Source organism: Perissodus microlepis, chromosome 17 (genome assembly GCF_051167445.1).
Source record: "Perissodus microlepis isolate ML-2025 ecotype Zambia chromosome 17, ASM5116744v1, whole genome shotgun sequence".
NCBI lineage: Eukaryota > Metazoa > Chordata > Actinopteri > Cichliformes > Cichlidae > Perissodus > Perissodus microlepis.
In genome coordinates, this window is record NC_140477.1 from 14,747,313 (window position 1) to 14,772,813 (window position 25,501).

At 38.9% G+C, this 25,501-nt stretch overlaps 1 protein-coding gene across 3 annotated transcripts in view; it reads right to left on the bottom strand.

The window, feature by feature from the left end:
• Positions 1 to 25,501, bottom strand: part of sema3c (sema domain, immunoglobulin domain (Ig), short basic domain, secreted, (semaphorin) 3C) — a 47,585-nt gene that overhangs the window by 9,438 nt on the left and 12,646 nt on the right. For 2 of the 3 annotated variants that reach the window (XM_084909857.1, XM_084909856.1), the window contains exons 3-11: positions 14,490 to 14,650; positions 13,765 to 13,827; positions 9,339 to 9,458; positions 7,013 to 7,103; positions 4,495 to 4,614; positions 4,064 to 4,405; positions 3,446 to 3,515; positions 1,552 to 1,696; positions 958 to 1,180 (exon numbers count right to left, since the gene is read on the bottom strand). In XM_084909857.1, coding sequence (XP_084765983.1) covers positions 958 to 1,180; positions 1,552 to 1,696; positions 3,446 to 3,515; positions 4,064 to 4,405; positions 4,495 to 4,614; positions 7,013 to 7,103; positions 9,339 to 9,458; positions 13,765 to 13,827; positions 14,490 to 14,650 — 1,335 coding nt within the window. The remainder of the gene's footprint in view (positions 1 to 957; positions 1,181 to 1,551; positions 1,697 to 3,445; positions 3,516 to 4,063; positions 4,406 to 4,494; positions 4,615 to 7,012; positions 7,104 to 9,338; positions 9,459 to 13,764; positions 13,828 to 14,489; positions 14,651 to 25,501) is intronic. The other variant, XM_084909858.1, reaches the window with a different exon arrangement.

Here is a 25,501-nt window from a genome sequence, read left to right on the forward strand (position 1 = left end):
CAGTGTCTTTTCACCGCAAACATTGATCTCACTTCTATTAAATATATTTAAATGAGCTAGTAAAATTAAAATATTGAGATGCTGGTAGTCTGGCTGGTTCGTTTTTATATTTTTTTGTGTGAAGAAACAAAGGAAAATGCATCCCACTGCTCTTTAAGAGGCCAACACCCATCCTGTAATACCTGGACTATTATGCCTGTACTACCAGGGCTTTGTTGACCTCACTTGGACCTCATGCATCTTCTCATCAGGTGGAAAAAGCCAGAGAGGGGCTTAACTTCTTAAGGAAGTTAAAGCACACTCACCTCCCTCATCACCTGCTGACCTGAACTTCTACTGGTCAGCAGTAGAGAACCTTCTGACCTGCTGTTGCACAGCAGGAAACAGGAAAGATCTGAAACAAGTGGTGAGGGCAGCAGAGTGTATTATCGTCTAATGTAAATAAGACCTTCCTTTGGTTGTGTTTACAACAGCTGTAAAAGAAAGCTAGTTGTATTATAATGGACCACACCCACCCCAGACATCAGCCTCTGGGGAAAAGATTAAGCTCAATCAGGTCCAAAACTAACAGATAAAAAAATAAAATAAACAGTTTCTCCCCACTGGCAGTAACCAGTAAGCCCCTCTTCCCTCCCTAAAGCTCTGTTGACCTTTAGCTCTTTTATCTTTATAGTATAGTCTCTTGTTGTCTTTTGCTGTCAAAACAGCTGAAGAGCTACGAAATATTTGTTTTTTGTTGCACGAACAATGACAATAAAGGACTATTCTATCGTATTTCAATACAAAATTACATCTATCGGAAATATTCTGCATGAGACACCTGTCTAAGGTATTTTTTAAATACCAGAACTAATACCAGAAAGCTGAGGCCTGTAGAATGCAGTCATATTGTTTTTGTCACATGTGTACAAAAACCATATTTAAAGTGTTTCTGTATCTGAAATGCAGAACGCGTACCTGTGCCAAGGAAGAGCACCTGGTAGTTGCCGTCAGCGGCCATGACCTGGTCCACAGCCACTGCCGTGTATTTATAATCAGCATTCGTACGAACCACCAGGGGTCTCCTCCCCACCGGATAGATGGCGTTAAACATTACAGGATGGTTGCGGACAAAGGTCACCACATCATCTGGGAACTCCTTTGTTGTCTGAATGTCAGGTGTGAAGGCTCCACCAGGACACTGCAGAAACATAGGGCGGGTTTGAACAGTGCAAAAACAAAATATCATTCATTCATTTCCACAAGTTCTTTTTCTTTTTATCAATTAATGAAAATTTAAATAAACAGAAAATAGTATTGCAAGTCCTGCTGCAGAGAAAATACATTACTTATTGTTTAATGGCTTTAAATTGTTTGGAAATGTTATTTAGAATATAAAACAATATGAATGTATCAAAAGATTTCATACTTCTCTAGAGGCGATCTCTAGAAATCTTAGAGATGAGTTCACTTTTTCAATATGTAGATCATATGCTCATATGTTATTAATTATCGGTTATCATATCATGAAAAAGCAATAAAAAATGACTGTGTGACCTAAATGTAACTTACAGTTCCAGGCCTTGGGTAGGGGATGCGCCCCTGGAATGCAATCCACTGAAAGTTGGGCCCTTCTCTATGAGCGAAAGGCCCGTTGAAGACTGTGAGAATGTCCGCCATGTTGTACACGCACACTGCTGAGCCTTTAAACACGGAGCTGAAACGACATGCACAACCTGAGTGAGACACTGCAACAGGAACCAGTATTCACCATCTCAAGACCCTCCCAGATGAAATATTCTGAGGTTGTTTATTAAGGTCTCTTTTTCTGAGTTGAGCCTGGGTGAACTTGCTGTCACGCTCCGCTGACAACAGCTCACCTATTTCCTCCTCAATGGTCTGATGTGGTTTGGCTCAGCCATTTAAAACCACACTGCTTAACACATAAAAGAGGCTTTGTTGAAAAGGCGAACAGAAGCGTATTGTGCAAAGTGGAGAGAGGGAGGAAGAAAGCAGGAATAACACAGAGCTCAGAGACCTCGAGGACCTCAGTGTTTAGTTTGGCTGTTTTTTTTGAGCCAGGAGACACTACTGCAGGCTCTACAATCCTGAGGTAACAAGTGGATCGAGGGTTGTGGGAGTGTCACACTTGGTTAAACAAACAGACCCAATTAAAGATCTGACCAGAAGTATCGAGTGATCACTTTTTCAAACTTCCAAATTTGCCTTGTTGCCCTGCTGGCTGTGCTTTCTGCTGGAGGAGAGCAGTTTCAGTAATCAGTTTGTTGAGAACATTTTTTCAGTTACCACAAAAGCTCATGGATTTTTTCCTTAATCCTCTTTCTTTGTGTTTTTTAGTATTTTCTTTCCTATTATGTCATCCATGTCTTTTCCTCTCTTTCAGTTACTGAGGTCCCCTGGGCCATGTACGTGTTCATTGTTTTGGTTTCTATAATTTATTTTCACAGTTTTTGCCTTCGTTGACTTTTGTTGGTCAACTTCCTTCCTTCCTGCAGTGTATTTTATTTCTTTTTGTTCTTTTTTTAGTTCTTTTTGGGCCCATTTTAACAACTTAAACACAAACCTAATGATCTTTCACTCCTGAACTCATTGTACATATTTGAAACTGTCTTTAACTTTGTATTTCATTAAAAATGACATAATTAGCTTTAAATGAATTTTAATGCTTTTTTAATCCATCCATCCATCCATCCTCTTCTGCTCATCTATTTTAAGGTCACAGAGGTGCTGACAGTGTAAAACATACATATAACCTCCACATTGGACAAATGAACTCAAGATCTTCTTGCTGTGAGGCAATAGTGCACCACTGTGCTACCCTGAATGCTGAAATGTTAGACATATATACCATACTGTGGCTATGAAATGAAATGAAAAAAATAATTTCCAGGATTTCAAAAAATAAATAAATATCTAAAGATTTTTATGTTGTTATTTCTTAAATTTCTGATATTATAAAAATACTCTGTGATATCAGGCTATTGTCTTCCAATATTTTTCTCAGATTTTTTTTTATAATGTGTGTTTATCTAGTTGCTAAAAAACATGGCTGGGTTTCAGCTATTTAAAAAATGCAATAACTAAATTCTTTGTGCACTCAACAATCCTATAGAGTATGCTTATGGAAGACATCCAACAACATCATGTCATATGAATTCTAACATTAACACGTGCTATAAATGTATCCCTCGCACTTGGTCTGCAACATGGCACAATGCTGCAGAGGATCTTGAGGAAAGAAAATCAAGGAATACCATAAGGCCAAACCACCAGGACACTGTAATTGATAGTTCATCATCTGAATAAGCTGTTCTGCTACATGACACATGATATTTATATGTAAGTGGCCCTTTGACAAGCACATCCCCATCTGCTGATATCCCCTGAATGATTACCATACCTCTGAGGCCTACAGGAATGTTACAGTTGGCTTCATCGGCCTTACCTTGTGGAAGTGAACACGCCAAACACCAACAGGCCCTTGGGCAGATCCGTTTCCAGCAAAAACACACTTTCTATAAGGGAAAACACACAAAGAGAAAAGCACACACCTTCCAGTTTAATACCTTCAGCAAATTCCCCAAATCTCATTTCACATCATCCTACAGATAAAAAGGCCAAAGAGAGATGAATGCCTGATAAATGTACATGTTGACAGATGGAGTCTGGGTCTCAAATGCTATGTGCTGATGTTTGAAATTTGAGGCTAAGGCTAAGAAAGTCCTGGATGTGCTTATAGTTGAATACCAGGTAACCAAAAGCAACAGAACAATTGTTTTGAAACTGGACAAACGGCTGAAATTCTTATCCAGACCAAACATGGGACGTTCCCGGGATTGTTTATGGAGAAAGCAATCTGTTTGAAACCTTGGAACATAAATAGCAAGCTTTTGGAAATTAGCAATCTCTTTGGTTCTCGGCATTATATTTTTCAAACAGTAAAATTTGTTTAAACTTGGTCCGCAGACCATGAAGACCCTGAGCATGGAAATGATGTGTCAAAAGTAATGCATTGATAATAACAGGGTGCATTGCTGCAAGTATGTTCTTCTGTTTAACTCACCAAGTTCATCAAAATGGGTTTCCGTGCCATCCTCCTCCACAACTGAACAAACCATCCTGGCTTTAAGAAAGGTGGTCCATTTATTGACCAGGCTGCGCTGTCCGCCAATATCATTCTGCCGACAAAAGTCGCACATAGCAACGCAAAAACACAAAAGAAACTGTGCTGGTTTATTTTGGCGAAAGCAAAAGGGACTTACCGGACACACTCTGGCCACCATGGTGTGGATATTCTTAGTATTTCCACTGTTATCTGTTAGCCTCTCGCGGAAGAAAAAATACAATTTGGAGTCATTGGGGTCTGTTCCATCTGGTATGAGGTGGGCGTCGATGAAAATGGGCTCTGAGTGAAACAGTAAAAAAGGTAAGAGGCCTTCTAGATCTTATTTGTGTGAATTCATACTGTACATAGAAGCTCTGACATGTGCTCACCACTAAGCCACTTAGAGTTGTGCTGATCTGTCCGCACTGCATTTCTCTTGGTTAGGCTCCTGAAGATGGCAGCATCTGTCCCCATGAAGTCAATGTACATGCCTGAGAACAGCTCCTGATCTAGAAGAATGCACACAAGCCCAATCAACAACGTTCCCACACAACAATCCTGAAAACATTACCACAATACACATACAGCCTTGCATGACTTTGGTACATTCAGATGCTTTAGTAATATATTTATACCATTATTATTTTTTGAGAATGAACTCAAACCCAAACGCCTATAGCACTAACGGCACTTACACTCTGCGTGTGTCCTGCTGTTAATAAGCATGTTCCTCACAGCTGCTTCATGCTTTTTATCATTCCTTTTCTCTCACTTAATCGTCTATCAGTTTCGGACCATATGTTTTGGAGGATGTGGGGCAAGTTAGGGGAGGATTAAGGGTATGTGGCCCGTATCCAAGCCAGCTAGCTAAGGGGTGAGTGTTGACAGTACTCAGACAGCCACACAGGGTCCAAAACACGAGGATTTGGAAATAAAGCACAGCTTTTTATTGAGCCCAGACACTGCCTCAGATCTTTAGGGGCTCCGCGTGCTGCATCACTGCTTTCACAGCACTGCCTTTGACCCTGGCTTTGGATTATTCTGCACCCTTCCCTCTGGCTCCCTCCCGGTGATCTCTGACATCGCTCACTGGCTGGCAAAGCTGCTGCTGACATGGCAATACTCAGGTGTCAGAAAGCAGAGCTGAGGGTGGAGTGTTTCGCCTTTAGACATGTCAACAGCAACCAAACACCCCTCGGCCAATCAGAGATCAAAGGAAAGAGAACTGGAGAAAGGGATGGGTTTAGCCTGACTTGACTGAAGTATTAACCTGGGGATTTCTTGTGTATTAAAATTAAACTACAATTTTAATTCACTTCACTTTTCTAGTGAGAAGGTGTAGGCTACAATGTTTATTTGAATTCGTAGGCCCATTTTTCATAAAAGGAGAAACGTTATTTTATTTTTATTGCATTTCATATTGTGCAAACTGCATTCTGGATATAAACAAGCACATTATATCAGCTCTTTGCAAGCACCTGCAAAGAGAGCATCCTCATACAGGCACATCGTGTCTTTAACAGGTAACAATCTGTTTTTGCCTGTTCATGTTTCTAAAGTAGAATCACTGTGGTGTTCATTTTAAAGTCTCTTTGGGCTGCTTTTGATGTCCGCTTTGTTTCATAGGAAAAAACTAAAAAAACTGCGTGTCCTCTTTAGGGCAGTCATTTGTTTTGCTGTGTTTGAGTGTAGCCCAATTGGTTAACTGGTAATTATGTATAATGCATTTTGGGTCATTTTATGAAATAACAAAAAAGTAATGTAACAAGTAGTGTAACAATTAATTCCTCCAGCCAAATTACCTTTAAAGAAAAACGATGAGTAATGTGAAATACATTACTTTATTTGAGTAACGTCCCCAACACTGCCCATGGCAAACTGATGTTTGAGGTCAGAAGACACGTTGCTAACTTTAGCAGTGTGTAAGTGACATGGCACATAGCCATGTATATACAAACTTTAAAGAAAGGTTGGGTATTCACAGTCTGATGACAAAGTTTGGCTACATAAGAGCTAATGATAAACTGGAAGCTAATTAGCTAATGTCTTGATGCATGCTCAATCATCCAGGTACGTAAATCTCCAAAAGTTGATTCTGTTCATCTGGACATAGCGTTTTCAGTGGGAGAAATGTTTTGTCACTCATCCAAGTGACTTCTTCAGTCTCAGCTGACTGCAGGTTTCCCCAATCTTAGAAACAGTACATTTGCATAATGACTGAAACTAGCACCACTAAAGGAACAATGGGCTGGGAGGTCAGTTCCTTCATCATAATTATGCATATTCTCATGACCATTGATCAACAACCAGTGATCAAAATATTTCCCCCACTTAAAACGCTACGTCCAGATGAACAGAATCAACCTTTGGAGACTAATTAGCTAATCTTGATTAGCTTTTGGAGACTAATTATCTATTGTTGATATTATTTGTTCAATACTTGCTAGCCTCTATGAGCTAGCCTCCAGTTTGAAAAAGTGACACCAGTTTCAAAGTACCTTCCATTGTATAACTTCTATTTGTTCATTTGTTCTATTTGTTCAAGGCTCATTTGATTTATTGCCTAAGTGAAAAGTTTATCAAGGACTCTTAAACTTCATTTACAGCCAAATAAATAACAATGCAGATTATAACTTAGGGTGTAAACCATAGTCATACGGCTGCATACGAAATGAGCCTGTCTTTGGTCATCACGTCACAACAAAGGTATAGAAAAAGATTTCCCAGGCAAAAGGTCAGAGTGGCCATCTTTTAAATCTAGTGGCTTATGCATACTCTTGTTTTTGCTTCAAAAAGTTCACTCCAAAACAAAAGAAATGTAATTTTGTAGTGAAAAATAATGTTGTTTTCAGGGGTTTTATAAAAAAAACAAGAAAAAAAATTGTAGATAGCGATTGAGGCACCTACTGAGCATGACAGAGACTGTATTCACTTGTGGATTGAAGGAGCACCTCCCTTTTCCTGACTCTGTCCTGGAGTCAATGTGAAATACTTGTTCCTGCCACAGAGAAAAGAGGAAGTCAGACATTTTGGAGACAGTTTTATATGATACGTTCTTGTGTCTTGTGCTCTCTACTGCTATAAAACTGAATATTTGAGTGCAACAGTGTATTTTGCGTCCCACAGAGTAGCCCTGCTCAGAGCCTCCTTTAAGGAGACACAGAGGCTGTCCTGCCCTGGTCTACCTTAACTGCTCCATGTGGGATAGTAAAAGAACATTCCGTTTGGGAGGAGAAGAGGAGGAATTTCCCTGCTTATTTGTTGGACAGCCAACTCCTCTTCTCAGGCGGAAATGCTGCCAAGTTTCAATAGCCTCCTTGCGGCAGACTGGACAGTCCAAGCACCGCAGCAACCTAGGTAAATTATAGCACTTCCTGTCCCATCTTATTTAGATCTTGCCCATGGCGATGGTGCAGCTTCCTTGAATGGGGATGACGTCAGCTAAGCACTGTTATTCTAGGAAAATATGCCTGTTTGCCAAGAGGTTCTGGAAGTCGATAGACTCCATCTGGCAGGTCCTGTCATTAACCTCTACACTGCAAAAAATAGCCATCTTATTAATTTTAAAGCCCCTCTCATCTGAAAAAATGTCTTATTTATTTGTAATTCATTTGGCTCATTGACCTTTGTTAAGCAGCGTTGTTCCAAAAATTTGCACAAGGATGAAAGGATAAACGTGCAGTTCATCATCCACAAATTATTTGATATTAAGTTCAGATTGTTTTTTTCCTTTTATTAGAAGGAGATCTATAAAGTAATTTTTTTTTCAACAAATAAAAAATGCTTATACCTCAAAATACGCTATGTGCACTCGTAAAAAAGCAGACTTAGGACACCATATAAAGATTAAATAAAAGATTATTTCCCCGACTAAGACTGACATTTATCGCAGTATGTAGTTCACTATGTGTTTTAGGAGTACTTGAAAAACTAAGGCCGAAAAACACTAACAAGTGCAAAAAAATCTCGTTACATCCATTCAACAGGCTGCACGTTCACAACCTAGAGCAAAGGTCCACGATGAGAGCTCACTGTCAGCTTCCCACTACAACAGCTTGTTACACTTAACAGATCACTTTTTTTGAGACACTGACATGTTTGAGTTCAGAAGTTGCAAACATAGCAGTCTGCCTGTCAAACAAAAACCCCAAATGACAAAAGGCCCCGCGGTGAGGAAGGAGCCTGGTTTGCAGCTCTCTCGCTCTGCTTATTAGTGTTTGGCAGCAGCTGACGGTCTGTGGCTGAACGCTGCTCACTCGGTGAGCACTTTTCTCCTGGAGGGCTTCCCCGCTCTTACTTTCAGGGCTGTGTGGCTGGAGATTAGAACTCAGAAAACAGCCATCCATCCTTGACACTAGACCTCAATTTTCTCTCTCTCAGCCTTAGCATCTCTGCTCTCATGTGGCATCAAATTGACTACATGAAAACTGTGCTCAAAAAAAGTTATGAGATGTGTAAGTTTTTTTTTAACCATATGTTGACACTTCCAACTCCTAGGAGATCTGCGAAAACAATGTTGTGGTATGATTATAGCCATTTTTCTCATGCACCAATTGACATCAGCTTAATGTATTTTCCGCACTTAGCGATTCTGAATTTTGCTGTTCTCATTCCAACAGTCAGTAATACAAGGAAAATTCAATTTTCATGTTATTATAGCAATCAGTCAAAAACATGTCGTGTTGGGTTCAAACCTCTAAATAATTGTACATAATTTGATTTATTGCAAAAAAGGGGTAAACAGACCTTGAGGCATTTTTTATGATTACTGTCACACAGTGAATAAGATTTGCTTATTTTCTCTGTGTGGTAGTACTCACTAATTTCACTCATCGCGCATTGTATTAACAGTCGACTAACGTTTTCAGGAGCTAAATAAATTACATCATTTTAATTATATTTGCTCAACATAGTTGACACAAGCTTGTTTTGGAAATAACAGAGAAACCAAAACTTCCATAAACTTTACAAAGTGTCCTTAGCCTCACTTGTGCACCATTACAACCCAGTCATTTACAATATATTTACAGATTTACAAGCGTGCTAGAATATATTTTATTTTTCCACTCTTGAGATCATGTTTGTGTATAATCACTCTGCACAATGAAAATTTTAATCTGTAACAGCTGTTACAGTGCCAGTTGCAATGATCACCTACTCGGTGCTCCCCCAAAACATTTATTCCTTCATGAATTTGCTTTTCTAATGAAGTGCTTCCTTCATTTATACCCACCTCTGGTCTGCGGCCCCTGTTGACGTACACACAGACGGGACTATACGCTCCACTGCCACACATGAACAGATGAGTTCTGTTATAAGGCTGCACCACCCGGATGAAGTTCCCACAGCCGTGCTAGAAAATAAGGATTAACAATGAGAGGCACATGCTAATGTAAGTGATGTAGATTTAAGAGAACAAATGAGACACTTTTTCTCTAAAAAATTCAATTTTGAATTCATAAGCTCTTGCTTAATTTAATGAAATCAGGGATTTAGCATCTGTATCCTTTGCTGATCCAGTAAGAAGGGGCTTTCTGGTATTAAATGTAAGCTAATGTGAACTAACTGACTTTATGACTCTACTTAGAGAGACCTCAAATAAACTAAACTAAAGGAAACAACTGAACTGACTCTTTAGACCAGTGGTGTCAAACATGTGGCCTGAGGGCCAAAACATAGCCTGGCAAAGACTTTAATTCTGCCTACTGCCTTTATAATGTGTCCACAGTGAAATAAAGAACAAACAAAAAAATATTTAACAAAAACTTTGTTTTATAATTACAGGGCAGTCTGGGAAATGAGCTATCAAAACTTTTTCTGTAATTTCAAAACATATTTCTTCCAATTTAAGCCCGAAGAGCCATGCTGACTAATTTATTTCATTAAATAGAGCATTATTGTTTCTTTATCATGTACAAAAACTAAGATGTGCTGTTGAAATCACACCTTTCCTTATATTAAGAAATCACAGTGATTTTAATGTGGAGATAAACTTAAGATCAAAGTGTGCTGTATGTGGTCCCTGATGTAAAATAAGTTTGACATTCATGCTTTAGACTGTTTACTTCTTTACTTAATTTTATATTAATTATATCAATAAACAGAGGAAAGGTATGTAGACTAAAGAGATTTTAATACGGTACTTTCTTTAATCAAAGGCAGCCTCAAGTGGCCGTGACAGGAACTGCAGTTTTTAGGTCCTACAGCACTGGCCCAGGATTGGTTGTGCCATAACAAAAGTTGAATGTTTTAACTGATTTTCATTTATAGCCATGGTGCACTTAGTCCCACAGGTATTCATATTTGAAGCTATATTTAATCTTTACAGTTATTACAGCAATAACAAAGATAATTACTGCTGCCTTTTTTTTTTTTTTAAATCCCACAGATTGCACCGGACCAGCTGCTGAGGAGAGACCTAATTCGTGTTATATAGCCAAGGAGACACACAAATAAAGAACCTGTTTATCGCTCTGGAAGTATCTCATTCCCATATACGGGAGTAATTCAAACTTATCTCACTGTTGTTGTGACGGTTATAAAATCACATGCTGCACAATAAAAGGATCCCAGAGCTCACAGGTCTGGTATTAAGGGCAGTGGAAAAAACGTGTCAGCGGTATATGTGACATATCTAGGTAAGACTGACTACTACTCTCACTTCATCTCTTCATCTCTGCTTCCACTTTCCAAATCCCACAGCTGTAGGTGTGCTGGACTTTGTGGCTAATTAAGCCTGAGTTCGCAGAAAATGAGTGGAGAAGTGAGGAGAAAGAAGTGGGGAGAAGAACACATGTCCAGGGAGCTGTCAGGAACTTGGCCAAGGCTGCTGGAATGACAGCTGCTGCGGCGCATGGTCACTGCACAAGGCTCCACTGAGAGCGATCAATGCAAAGTAACAAAACTTTTTTACTGACACGCACCCACATCTATCATGTTTCGTACTGTTTTTTTTGTTGTTGTTGTTGTTTTTTTTTTTTTTAAATCTAACTCTCTGTCTGTCTCATCAAATCCTTCTGAGACCTTTCAAACTCAAATATATATGAGCTATCATGTTTGATTTCATGTTTCCTGATATAAATACAGCCTTCTTTTAAAGTTGATACATTTGACAAAGCAGCAAACAGACTTAATATCCCCCATGATGCTACATGCGTGACCACAGATTGTATTGCAGAAGGGAAACCTTATATTTATAACAATAACAAGCTTGTGAGAGGGGAGACTGTGTACGAGAGAGAAAAAAACTGCAGTGTGGTGTAAAAAGAAAAGAAAGGGAGAGATGTTAAAGGAGTTGGAAAAAGTGACCAAGGAAAAATGGTAAGATGGAAACAGAAAGTAAAATCTTTAAAGGAAAACTCGCAGGGATTCAATAAGAAAAGGCATGACAGAAGGGAGAAGAGGCCATCAAGTGGCTCCACACAGAGATGGCTCACCCAAATATTTGTGGTAGCCTGTCTGCAGCAGGCTTGCTATGAGTCAGAGCAGCACAAATCACTCCATGACTGGAAACAGCTTTTTTTCTATATCTGCAACAGCATGTTGAATAAAACCCTGGCTCTGTTAGCCCAGGGCCTGTCAGATGATGCAGAGATGGTGGAGAATGTGTGAAACCATGGAGGACTGGCAGCAGATTGACTCTTTTTTTTAGTTACATTAAAAATTAGGCCTTTCTTTTGTGTAAAAAGTTAGTTTTTCTCTTTCCATTCTCATGTCCTCAGCCCTGCTGTATATATAGACAACTGTGCGTGCACTTGTTTCAGAACAACCCAATTAGAGGAAAACAGATGCGGAGGAGGAATAAATTGACTCTCGCTGTATGTCTTCATTAAACCTTGTTGTAGCTAACAAGTGCTTCTCAGAACCAGGGTGGCTTATGAAATATCTGCGTCAGTAAGCTTTGAGTCTGTTTTTTTTTTTTTTTTTTTTACACTGATCCGTGGCATTTGAATCGCCTCCACACCTCGATCTTGCACTGACTCACTGTGACAATGCCAGAAGGACTCCAGGCCAGCCGGTGACCCTGCAGACATCTGCTGCTTGATAGAAATACAGTTGGATCTGACGCAAACTCACAGATGCGAGAGGGAAATCCCAGGAGGCAACTTCCGCTGCAGACCCACTTGGAGGAGCGGATCTTGGAACAGCTGACTAAACCTTTAGTCAAGATCAGGGGTGTCAAACTCATTTTAGGTTGTGGGCCGCATACAGCTCAGTCTGGTCTTAAGTAGCCTGTGCCAGCAAAACTATCGCTCAGTAACCTATAAAATTCTTCATATTCTTTTAGTGTGAAGGAGTTTAACCACACATGTCTTAAGAAAGAGTAATTTGTCCCAGTTTTAATGACACTGTAGTAAATCAAAGAAACCCTGTCATGTTGACTCTTTGGGCCCAACTTTGTAAAATAGGATAGCTCATTATCTGTATTTTGTCCTGTAATTATCATAACTCAGACAAAGAAAATATGTAAAAGTGCTGCAAAGGAAACCAAGGAAATTGTACAACAGGTAGTGAAAAAACAAAACAAGAAAAAAAACCTTTTTTTTTTCAAAGCGGTAGTAGGACAACAGGGGGTTTGGGAGGTCTAGATTGATTCTTGTCCACCAAATATAATAATAAGGAGCTTTTTTTTGGCCTTAATTCTTGTGAAAGGGAAACAACTTTCTTCTTTCTTTATTTGTGCATTTACATTCAATTTGACAAATAAAGAAATAAAGCTTTTAATGAAAAATATAAGCAAAAGTATGTTTTTCTAATCATACTTTAACTGTTCTTATTGTGGGACACTGACAGATTTAATGCTGAATGATCCAAAAATGTTTAAAAATGACCGTTATGGGATTATGATAAACAAAACTAAATATTACATTTATTGTTTAACTAGATAGTGATATAATTAAATTTGAGCAACAACGTCCAGAGTTAAAAATGGCAAACATGGAAATGTTAAGAACTGCAGGACCTCTAATGGCTACTTGAGGTTGTCTCAAAAAATTCTGTACACTTATGTTAAAATGCTCTGATTTACTCAAAACTGAGCACGTGGTGCTAAAGAAGCTAAAGAAGAAGCTAAAGGGTGCTAAAGAAGCTAAATAACTTCTAAATAAGCTACCTTTTTTCAGTTATTATTGGGGATTTAGTTATGAATTATTAGCGGTGTGGCTACCTTGTACTAACTAGCTGTCTGCTAGCAATGTTAGGCTTCTTGTAGGTCACTAATTCCAGTTCTTAAATGTTTTTGTAGTGTTAGTTCTTAATATGGCAAATAATATGGTGTGCTGTAACGTTAATTTCATTTACATACTGTAGGCCTGATTAACAGATCAGTGACGTGTGTGACCCATCTTTGATCTATAGGTACATCTTGCTAACCAAACTTAATGTTGCTAACTGCTAAATTAACGCTTCGTATTGTTGTTAAAATTTAGTCACTGCTGGCGCCAAAAAACCCAACATGGTGATAAGCACAACACTAAACTCAAAGCTTCAAAACACAGGGTGATGTTATGGTGACCAAAACTATCTTTTATATAGTCTTTGTGTTTAGCTGAATGCTAAAAACATGTAAATGAACAACATGCAATCTATGCTGTAATGTATTATTACAGTAGTGGGACTCTAAAATAAATCAAGAAATCAAAGAGGTTTATTCTCCTTACTGTAGGGTCCTTGCCTGCCATTTGGCATTCTTCTATTTTGCTTGTTGAAGCAGGCCAAAACAGCTGATGGTTAAAAAAAAAAAAGGCACATCAGTTAAATTAGCGACTAACAGATTGAAAGAGGCGTAACATCAATATGCTCATGAGGTTTCATTATATCCTGAGTACATGGGCAAAAAAACACTGTGCAAAATGAGTACAATGAATGCTCGGACATTTTTAGTTTCCACACAAGTCTCGGTGTCAGTGATTACAGCTAGCTATCATCAGTGGAAATGTGTGTTTTCAAACCTGGGAGAGGTGCTTAAAGGTCGCTCTCAATGAATATATCAAGCAATTTACTTGACAAAAATGGATGCGGTGCAGCACTCTCTGGGGGAACCTAAATGCTTTCCCATCTGTTTATGCACTTCATGCCTGTCAATTACACAGAAGATGATTCCTTCGCTGCATGCAGAATTAGTTATAAGTGAGCATGAGCGTTTTTATGGCTATTTTGAAAAACCCTTAAAGTGTACGGAGGATAGCAAATGCATGGTAATTTGCACACACATTAGAATAATATCCTCAGCAGTGGTGTTGTGTTGTCTCTTACACAGTGTTTTTACATAACATTCATGTTTTCTTCTTTGTGCCTGTGAGAAAAAAAAATAGCGCACCATGATACCAACGCTGCAATGGCATAAAGCAATTCTGTTTAACTGTAACAATAAGCATCTGCTGACCTTAAGTGTGCCATGGGTGATGTTGTTGATGTCCATGGAGAGAACATGGTCCTTGCAGCCCACATACATCCTGTCCTGGTCCTCATCCATCTGCAGCAGCCTGTAGTCCATGGCTTTGTCTGATATACTATAATGTTCAAATGACTCAGAGGCCTGCAGGTCTAAAAGGCACACAGAGAAAGCTGACTAAGTATAACATACAAATAAGCTTGTTTAAACACTGTCATAGGAGAAGCTTTTCCCAATTCTACTAAATTAAACACAGAGAGAGACAGATACATACAAGCCCACACTGATCTCGTGTCCACACTGGCGCCTCAAGGATCCAAAAAGAAAACTTTTTAACATTTGGAATCAGTTTCGTAAACACACCTTATAAAAGATAACCACAGCTGCTGCAAAATATTTGCTTCAAATGCATTTCTAAGTAGCACAGAAAGTTGCTAGAAGCATCAAACTGCTTAACATTAACATTCATAATCTCTCTTCTTTGTATTAGAAACATGTGTAGGAGGGGCAATTCTTGATATAGAGAGGGCTGCAGTAAAGTCCACGCAAGGTAACGCCTAGATAAGATCACATGCCAGAAGTTTACAGTGGAGACCCAAACAGACTTGAGGCCGAAAAAGCAACACCCGATGTCTGAAATCACTCAGATCTTTGGATTTAAAAGTCTCAAAACCTGACGGATGCTGTTTTGTGACTATATCAACTGATTTAACTTAGAGGGGGAGAGGTTCATATTCATTGAAAGGGTATGTGGGAGCAGTGTGCGGTTTTGTACAGCTGCAAACGGGGAGCTGGGGAAAGGAGTGTTTAAGGAGCAGGGCCAGTATGAGCTGAGTTGTTATGCTGTGCTAATCTATCCAGTCAAATGCTGGGCTGCTAGGACTTGGGCTGCCACACATACCGACCATGCTGAGGGAACACCAGGCCTGTGCATTACTGAGGATTAGTCATTTGTTAATTTTATGAACTGTATGTGCTCTAAAAGTGTTGAGCAATGTCAAACGTCCGTGTGGTTGGGTGTAAATAAAGACGTTACTTCAGCAGTCCTGCCTGAGGTTGAAGCTAAGCTCAGGGAAACCACAGTTGTCGTGCTTTGGGTTTTGAGTTTTTGGGTTCTTTTTTATGTATTTTTGGTTTGATTAGGATTCTGCATTGTTGGAATTTAGCTTTCTATCCACAGTTATTTCTTTTACATCTCTTCCTGATGCTTCATACAAGTTCCTTCTAGTGTTGTTATTTCATGTCCTTGGTTCTTAGCTTCTGTTCCTGAGATCCTTATTTCCTGCTAGATCCAGATTTCCTGCTCTGCAGATGCTTTGAACTTTTTGTACTCTTGCAAGTTAACCTTTATGATGTTAACAGCATTAAAGCTGTTTTCAGAGTTTATTCCTTTTTCCCTGAGCCCTGCTTTCACACGCTGCCTTCCCCACAGACAGCCTTTGACATCTGGAGTAGCAGCTCCTTTTAAAGGTCACTACACTGATTTCACTTTACATAATATCAGAATAAAAAAAAAAACCCTTAACTTCCTCAACCACAGACGACATATACAAAGTGGACACGGCCACCATAATGCCACCTGTTGGTTTATGACAGGGGTAGGCAACTGCAGGCTTCGAGTGCCGGTGTCCTGCAGGTTTTAGATGTCCTTGATCCAACACAGCTGATTTAAATGGCTAAATTACCTCCTCAACATGTCTTGAAGTTCTCCAGAGGCCTGGTAATGAACTTATCATTTGATTCAGGTGTGTTGACCCAGGGTGAGATCTAAAACCTGCAGGACACCGGCACTCGAGGCCTGGAGTTACCTACCCCTGAGGTTTATGTACACCCATTCTGAAAACCATAGTTTAGCAATTTGGCACATTGGGTTTTAAAACCAATAACAACTAGAAAAATTTGCATTTCCTGCGAAAATGCAGTGTGGATGCTTTAAAGCTGAAGCTGTCTGCAAAAACTAGCTGAAAAAGCTGAAAAGTTGCAGAAATTGTAAAAACTTTGCAGAAGCAAAGGAACTTTGCTAAAATGGAATAACTTAGCAGAACTGCAATATCTTAGAGGAAACATAATACTTGGCAGAAATATAATAGCATAGCAGAACTTAGCAAAAATATTGTAACTTACCAGAAACATGATAACTTCTCAAAAATACAAGAATTTAGGAGAAATAGTATAAGATAACAGAAAGAATATATTTAGCCAAAAATACTTAAGCATTACAGAAACACTATGATTTAGAAAAATAGTACAACAGAGCAGAAATACTGTGATTTACCAGAGACACTGTGAATATTGTAATTTTAAATCAATACTATGTTTTAGCACAAATACTATAATTTGATAGAAATACTATGTTTCAGCACAAATACTCTGGTTTAGCACAAATATTATAACATAGCAGAAATACAATTATATAGCAGAAATGCTATATTTAGAAAGAAAAATATAATATAGTAGAAATAGTATGATTTGGCAGAAATACTACAATATAGCATAATAACAATGATTTAGAACAAATACTATGATTGAGCAGAATAGTAATAACTTAAGTGAAAATACTGGAAAAGTAAGATGACAAGCTGAAAAAAAAACGGAACATGGTTAAGTTCCCTCAAAACTAATTGTTGTTCACCTGTGAAAAAAAAATAAAGAAATAAAAATAAATTTAAAAAACAAGAAGGAATAGCCAACAGATACACACAAAATCAAATATGTATACACAAATGCACAGAGAGAGAGACACACGGAGGGTCTATGCCAGTCAACCAGTCTGAATATATTATATTTTTTTCCAACAATGAGATGCTGCCCTAAAGAGGGTCTCTCTCTCTCTCTCTCTCTCTCATGCACACACACACACACACACACACAGGGAGAGAGAAGCATGTTTTCAGTCAAGCAGCCTGTTAGCTGCTAAATTTGAATCCACAGAGGCTGTGTACTTTTTCCCGCCAAAACAGGTGCACACACGCAGCACAGAGACAGGATTTTTGTAGTCTATTTCTCATAGTGAGGATTCTCCTCAAACAAATGACCATAATTTCCTAACTGTATTGGCCAGAACGGTCATTCTTACACCGTTTTGTTCAGAAGAGATGGGGGAATCGTCAAGTGTTGACAATTTATCATTAAAATATGAATTTTTAGAGATATATGACATCGATGACTTGTTGGCTTAGAAGCCATGAAGGCCCCAATATGCAAATTTGAATGCCTCAGCCCACATATATGATTGGCTGGCTGGGAAGCCGTGCAGGCCCTGATATGTAAATTTGAATGCCTCAGTCCTCACAGAGGATTGGCTGCCTGGGGACCTGGCAGAAATATATAGAAATACTATGATTAAGCATAAATATTACATTCAGCAGAAATACTATATTAAGCAGAAATACTATATTAAGCACAAATCCTATAATAAGCAGAAATACTATATTAAGCAATATAAATATCCTATAAAAATCCTATAAAAAGCAAAAATACTGTACTATGATTTGGTATAAAAACTATAATTAATCAGAAATACTATATTTAGCACAAATCTTATAAAACAACAGAAATGCTATGATTTAGCACAATAGTAATAACTTAAACAGAAAAATTGGAAAAGCAAAATGGACAGCTGAAAAAATGCTGAACATGCTGAACATACTTGTTAAATGAAAAAAATCGGCAAAAAAAAAATATAACAGCCACACAATCACAAATATGGACACATATGGAAACACACATGCACAGAGAGACACACACAAGATCCAATTCAGTCAACCAGTCTAAATATATTGAATTTAAACCTTACAATGAGATCATCCCATAAAAAGGCTTTCTCTCTCTCTCTCTCTCTCTCTCTCTCTCTGTCACACACACACACACAAACACACACAAACACACAAGATCCAATTCAGTCAACCAGTCTAAATATATTGAATTTCAATCTTACAATGAGATCATCCCATAAAAAGGCTTTCTCTCTCTCTCTCTGTCTCACACACACACACACACACACACACACACACACACACACACACACACACAGGGAGAGAGAAGTAAGTTTCTAGCTCAGTCAAGCAGCCTGGGAGCTGCTGAATTTGAATCCACCAATCAGAGAGGCTGTGCACTTTTTCCCGCCAAAACAGGTGCACGCAGCACAGAGAGACACAGGATTTTTGCAGTCTATTTCTCATAATGACGACTCCCCTCAAACAAATGACCATAATTTCCTAACCGTAGGGGCTAGAACGGTCATTCTTACACCGTTTAGTATCAATATCATTCTTTCACTGTAAGAGACAGCAGGCTTTGGTGAACAATCATGGAAATTTTCAGGTCTCTGTGGAAATCCATTAAAAAGATATGACGAGAGGAAAAAGTGGTTCATTTCCAGAGTTTGAAATCTGAAGAAATCTGAGCGAAGGACGAATTTCCTACCCTCAAACAAGTCTAACTCATTTCAGAACGGTAATAGGTGAGAAAATAATTCTTGAATTGTGAGCGTCAGGAGTGTCTGAAGATATACTGGGACAAGCCTCATGTCTTAACTTTGCTTCGTTAAGGAGATATGACGATTCAAATATGCCTCTCATTACAGAAATCAAGCGGTGATTTTGAACAAGCTCTCCATTGACTTTCTATGGAGAGTTTTGCGACTTTGTGTTGGTCTGAGGAGATTTGCCAAAATTCTATAAATCCCACAACAATGATAAGCCAGCAAAAATACCTACGTTTTGATGTATAATTTGTGGAAGTTGAGTGAAAATTGAGCAAGTAGCAAGAAGTTGTTCGGACATGAAGAGAAGACTGCAAAACCTTCAGTGGCACACTGGAAGCCAAGTGCATAGCAACCATAACAACGCATGTATTTTGTGAAAAATCACAATTTTGCAACTGAAAACTTTAAGAGGCATAAAAGTAAAACGGTAAAAGATTTGAAAAAGCTGATTTATACCTGAATAGCCCAATAATTTGAGAACATTTTAAAGTTTGAATGGTTGTTCTACGTGAAAATATGAGGAAGTAGTTAAGTTTCAAAAAAAAGCAAATTTTAGCAGAATTGCAGAAGTTTCCCATTCATTTCAATGGGACAAATTAAGCTTAATATTTTAAAAAGTATAATAGTGAAAAATACCAAAAGACATAGCCATCATTAGCAGAAATAGCAGAATAGTTTAAAATTTGAACGGTGAAAATCGGCTGAAAATTGTGGAAGTAGTTAAGTGCCAAAAAGTGTACGGAAGTCCCAAGAGGAACTCAATAGTGTGGATGCTTAAAGCATCCACACAATAACCAAGCACTGGATCTGATTGACAAATCCAGGATATGGCAAGCTTAAATATTAGGGATTTGTGAATCACCAGATAGCCACAATAAGGCTTTCTCTAATTGGCTGGATTAAACAACTTGAATCAAGTAATAGAATGAATGAATGAAGTCATCATGAAAGTGTTTATTGAGGTCATAAATCCCATGAGGAGTAGAATCATCATTGTACAAGAGGAATGTTTTTTGCAATTAAATGAATTGCCTCCTGTTGGACATTTCCATATTGGCTCCTATTTTTTGTATGCAGTCTTTGGTTGGTTTCGCTGTAAATCTGCTGTATACAAGTTCAATCCCAGTTTGCTGGATCATCAACTGTCACTTAAAATGGAGAAGGCCATTAGTACTACAGAGAACCAGGGTAGCTCTATGTCTATCTTTTATGTACACTCTGTGGTCACAACTTGGCACTTTCACTCCTCTAAAACAGTTTTAGATTTTATGGCTCATAAAATGGTGCAAAATTGAAATCACTTTTCCCCCCCTAGTCTGAACATCGAGGACTGGAGAACAAATGACCACTGAAATGAATCTCACTATAATGTATCAGTAAAGATCTATGATTTTTCACTTAACTTTAATCAACACAGTTAAAGGAAAGCTGTGAGCACAGTGCACATGTTCAAGGCAGATGCCGCATGCGGGTATATTTAAATGCATAGAGTATGGAAAAGTCTTCCTACAGACTCTTTTCTACTCATTAAAAGTGAACATTGTTCAGATGCGCACAAAGTAAACCTTCTCAGACAGTTATTTTCAGCCTATTTGCTCCAGAGATAAAGAATTCTCAACCATACCATCAAAGGCCTTCACTGTCGAAGCCAAACTCATGCATATTTATCACTTTTTCAATCTTCACTGAGAGCAGGGGGTATGGGGGTGGGGGTGGGGGGCACTGTAGATCTACACCCTCCATTTCCTTCCTTCTATTGACCCTTTCTGAGCTCTCTTTGCATTCCCTCCTCTAATCAACAAACAGGTTGTCTATACTTTGCTCCATTGCCTTCGGCTAAAGTCACATTTTCATTATTGTGTGACATATGCTTTTGAGGCTGGAGCCTTTCATCTCAAAGGAGAGTGGCTGTTCTGTGGCACCCCTCGCTCTCATCCCAGGCTGTTGTTTGGTGCATTGGCCACGTAAAGCCTGGAGTATTTAACTTTAAATAAAGACGAGTTAACCACTTCAGTCACAGGCGAGTTTCCCACGACTCTTCGCTCTCTACTCCAACTATGTTTAGGTAAATTGCCTTACATGGTTAATGTCTTGAAGTGAGAGAGCTGGGTATTTTTAAACATTGTATCATCCGAGTGAGAGCATCGTCTGGTGCCTAATAAAGAACAGGCACATGACCACGACAGTGTTTTTACCTGACTTATGAGAAACCAAATTAGGAGGGAAGGTGTCCTGTCAAGAAGATTTGTGTTTAATGAAAGAAAAACTTTTAGGACCACGCTTCAAAGCAACCATAAGGATAGCATCGTAGATAGCATCACAGAGTGAGCTCTGTGCGGAGGTAATATTCTTCTAATGCCGAAAAAGCTAATGATGTTACACGCTCTGCTCTGGCACAGTGCAAGCCACCAAGGGTGAAAGACTAATTAACAGCTAATTAAAAAAAGGCAGGGTTCCAGATTATTTAAAAGAAACAAAACAACAACATTATATTAATCTCCTGAAATAGTTTCTTGGATGATATTCTAGAAAGACCTAAATATTCTTCAAGATCTTAGTTTTGTGGAGCATAAAAGTGGCAGCTGTATTTAAAACATGCAGCTCTTCACAATGGAGGGACTAAGTAGGGGTTTAGGTTTTACAGTCATACATTATAGCCTATCCAGGCAAGAATAATCTCAGTGGTTGAGTTAAACCTCAGTGGGTGGAAACTAAAGGATCAGTTATGTTAGTTGTGGCCTTTAAAAAGAGTAGAGGTGGCGAGGAGAAGAAGAAAGACAAGTATATGAAGTTTGGACAATCCAGGGTTATTATATTTAAACTAGCCATAACTAACAAAGACAAGATTTAACTGCTATAGAAGTTGATTTATTCAGGACAAAAGGTAATTTTCTTATGAGTGGCACATATGGTATGCTAACAAATGTGTTAGACTACCAATGTACCAATTTAGACTCACCAATAAACCTAACCATGTCTTTGGACCGTGGGAGCTAGCCGGACTACATGGAAGCACAGAGAGAAGATGGCAGCAAACACACACACAGAATCCACAACCCACCAGGAGGTTCAAACCCACAACCTCCATGGTATAAAAACAAGAATTCTAACTACTGCACCACCATGCCACCATTTATATGAGCATTCACATTTTTGCTTAAGTAAACTAATGTTAGCCAACATGAACAAATATGGTCTCATTTAACAAAACCACCAATAACAAACTAGTCTATGCTTACTAGGTTTTTGGGAACATTTAACTGTATCCCACACTTTTTCTTTAAAAAAAAATCAGAAGTTAAAAAATTCTAATACTGCTGAACAGTCGAAGTTTACATTGAAAGATTTATTTGATAGTGTATTTTTTTTTATAAAATCTGGAGAATATCTTTAACTTAACAATGCCTTCCCCATCTAATCGAAAATTATTTATTAATGTCTCCTGTGAAAACCAGGTTTGACCAGTTTTTGACACTGCTTCACTCTCAAGTCTCATTGACACTAATAAGATAAAGAACTCCTGTTCTTTCTGACAGAACCTTTCCAGAACATTCCACAAAGAGAACGAATTGTTCGGACGGGCGAGGTCTCGGTAAAACAACTGTTTAATATTATGGTGAACTTTGTAGTGTTTTGTCAGTGGGGGGAAACGGGAGACTTTCATGTTCCCTCGTGAAGGTGGTGGACCAGTTAAGCCTGGTGCTGAGACGGGACGCAGCAGGGGTGTGTCACATGGATCCGGCCTATTCAGCTAGAGACAAACTGAAACCCTCTGGAGCCTGCATACCTTTGGATCCAGTATCTTCTCTGTGCTCTGCTTTCAATCTCATATAAACACACGAGTCACGCCTGCAGTGCTGCAGCGTTGTGGACCAGCATTTAAAGTTCAAATTGCCAGATGGTGCACCTGCTCTGTCAGGGAGAGAGGGCTGCTCTGAACAGTCAAGGATTTCCAGAGTCATTTAGTACATTCATTGGGACCCAGTGTTTACAGAATTAGTACCAGCTCATAACCTGTGTACGAGGCATTCATAGACCTCCCAAGGACCCCTTCAGTCCACTGAGGCATTATGTCAAGTTCTTTTTTTTTTGACAACACGACTCTTCTTGTTTTAATCAAAACAGAAAACAGAAGTTGGAGGACAACTGCATTGTTTTCTATGTCCAAGATGACGAAATCCCCTGGATCACATGTGGTTCTTCTGTTGTGGTTTTATGGGCGTTCTTAGTTGTTGAGATCACACAAATGCTGAGAGGCAAGAGTGTCAAGACTGGTTGTTTACACAGTTACTGAAGCATGACCGAGACACTTGTTGGAGGTTCAAGGTTTACATTTTCTAACTGGTTTATGCACGGAGACAGAATACATTGGAAGGATTGGGGAGCTGCATTTTTAAATATTTCTTGAAAAGGGCTAAGGGTGTCAACCACGCTTTTAATGATACGAAATTTAAAAAAGCTGAATTAATGGGGATGATGATGAAATGGCTTTATCTTTTTTTTTTTGTTCTCATTTTTTTTTCTTTTCCTCTTAATCTGCAATGATGACACCAGCAAACAAAGACAGAGGAACTGGGTCTGGAAATACTGACAGCTGGTGGGTTTTCTATTATGTATGTAGGCAGGTGGGTTATGCACTTCCCCATGGATGTAACACCAGCCCCCTGTGTCCTGGCTTTGACTTTGAGCTTTGACCCATAGTGCCCTATGGCCTAGATGGAAGACCAATTTTCATAGACTCCATCCTGATCGGTCAGATGGACAGTGGGGTTAGCAGAAAAGGAAAACTAGTACTGGGAAAGCTGAGACTCTATCTCTGTGACATCTCTTTTTTTCATGAAGTGGCCTAGCAGAAGAAGACCCAACAAAAGGCTTTTGTTCAGTTGAGAAACCCCAGTAGTCCTCCAATATTAAACAACAGATTACGTCCTACTCTTCATGTATTGATAGATGAGGTTTAATGCATTACAATTAAAAGAAAAAAAACCTACATTAACTTAATTTTACTGCTTAACTTTATCTGTTTAAAAGAGAATTTGATTTTGCATCACCTTTAGGGAGTTAGTGGACTAAAACAAAGGTCTCCATTTTATTTTGAAACTCCAAAAAGAATATGGCTCATATTTTTGGAGGTTCAAAATAAAATAGAGAACTTTGTTTCTTGCCAGAAGACTCCCCCCCCCCCCCCCCTTTTCTTTGAAGGATATCTGAAACAACTACAAGCTGTGATCAGTGTGGCAGTTAATTCAGCCTCTTCTAAGCTGTGAGAGAATTGATTGTTCATGGGCACAGGGTCCAGTGCAATAACCCAGATAGGTATCCCACAGGGTAACGAAATGAACATCCCTTTTTCTGTGACTGGTGAAAAACGTAGAAGAAATAGAAAGAAAGTGTGGGTAAAATGAAGTGACCTGCCATTGTGTCCCTGTTTGTTGTATGGCAGCAATCAAAACCCAGAAGAGGAAGTTGTACTGCACAATTCATTTTTTTTCCTTCTGTTGTCATTACATATCCAGGAGAGGAAATGTAACAGCCACCATGAATCTTCTCTCAGGTTTTAAATCCACAAGACTTTCCGATACAATTGCCCCCCAAGCATGAGATATCAGATATGCGAGTTTTAAAGCAGTGACTCCAGAAGAAAACAATGCTTCCATGGTTCTGGTTGCGGATAATAATACAAGAAGTGGTCTGTTGTAATGTGGCATCATAAAAATTAGAACTTCACAGTGGCTGGAAAATATGTGAGATGTTTATGAGAGAGGCATTTGTAATGTTGGACCGCCTGGTTTCAGATTTTAGGAGCTGGTGCCAACTCACTCAGCTGGTGTTGCTTCATGCAGCCTTAGGGATCTTCATCCAGTTTGATAGGAAATAGAAACAGCGTAGTGTCACGATTCATTTTGAAAGGAAATGCGGCAGCTGTAACTTGTTTGAGTCATCAGATAAGGGAGTTACGTCGTAAAAATCCATCGGCAGGTACTTTTATGTCCACACGACAAGGTGGTAAAATCAGCATGGGAGAACAATATCGGATTATTCTGTCAGGATGTTAGCTTAGTCTTTGTAGATCAGCTTTAATCAAACTGACTAGGTGTTTAGAGAGTTGGATTTTTTGATTAATGCTAATGTCTGAACATGAGCCAAAACATCCATGCACCTAATTAAACACACTTTGAGGTTGAACGGTGGGCCAATTACAAACCAACCTTAGTTTCTCTTATGCAAATCAGCCCTCATCAATTGGCTTTTTACCTGAAAGGCCAGTATGAATATATTAACTCCATGCTAATGAGGCTTGCTTTCCATTTAGTTAAAGCAGAACCCGTTCTGTGGTTGTCAGGGGTAGCTGGTGGGAGGACCCCAATCACTCATCTTGATAAATATTGAAGCAGGGGCTTATACCGCCCACTTTTCATTCATCTCTCCTCACAAGAAGAAGGAGTGGGTTTCATCACAGAGGCCTGACTTCAAACCTGGTGCCAAATGCCATTGCTCTTTGTCGGAACAATGCAAA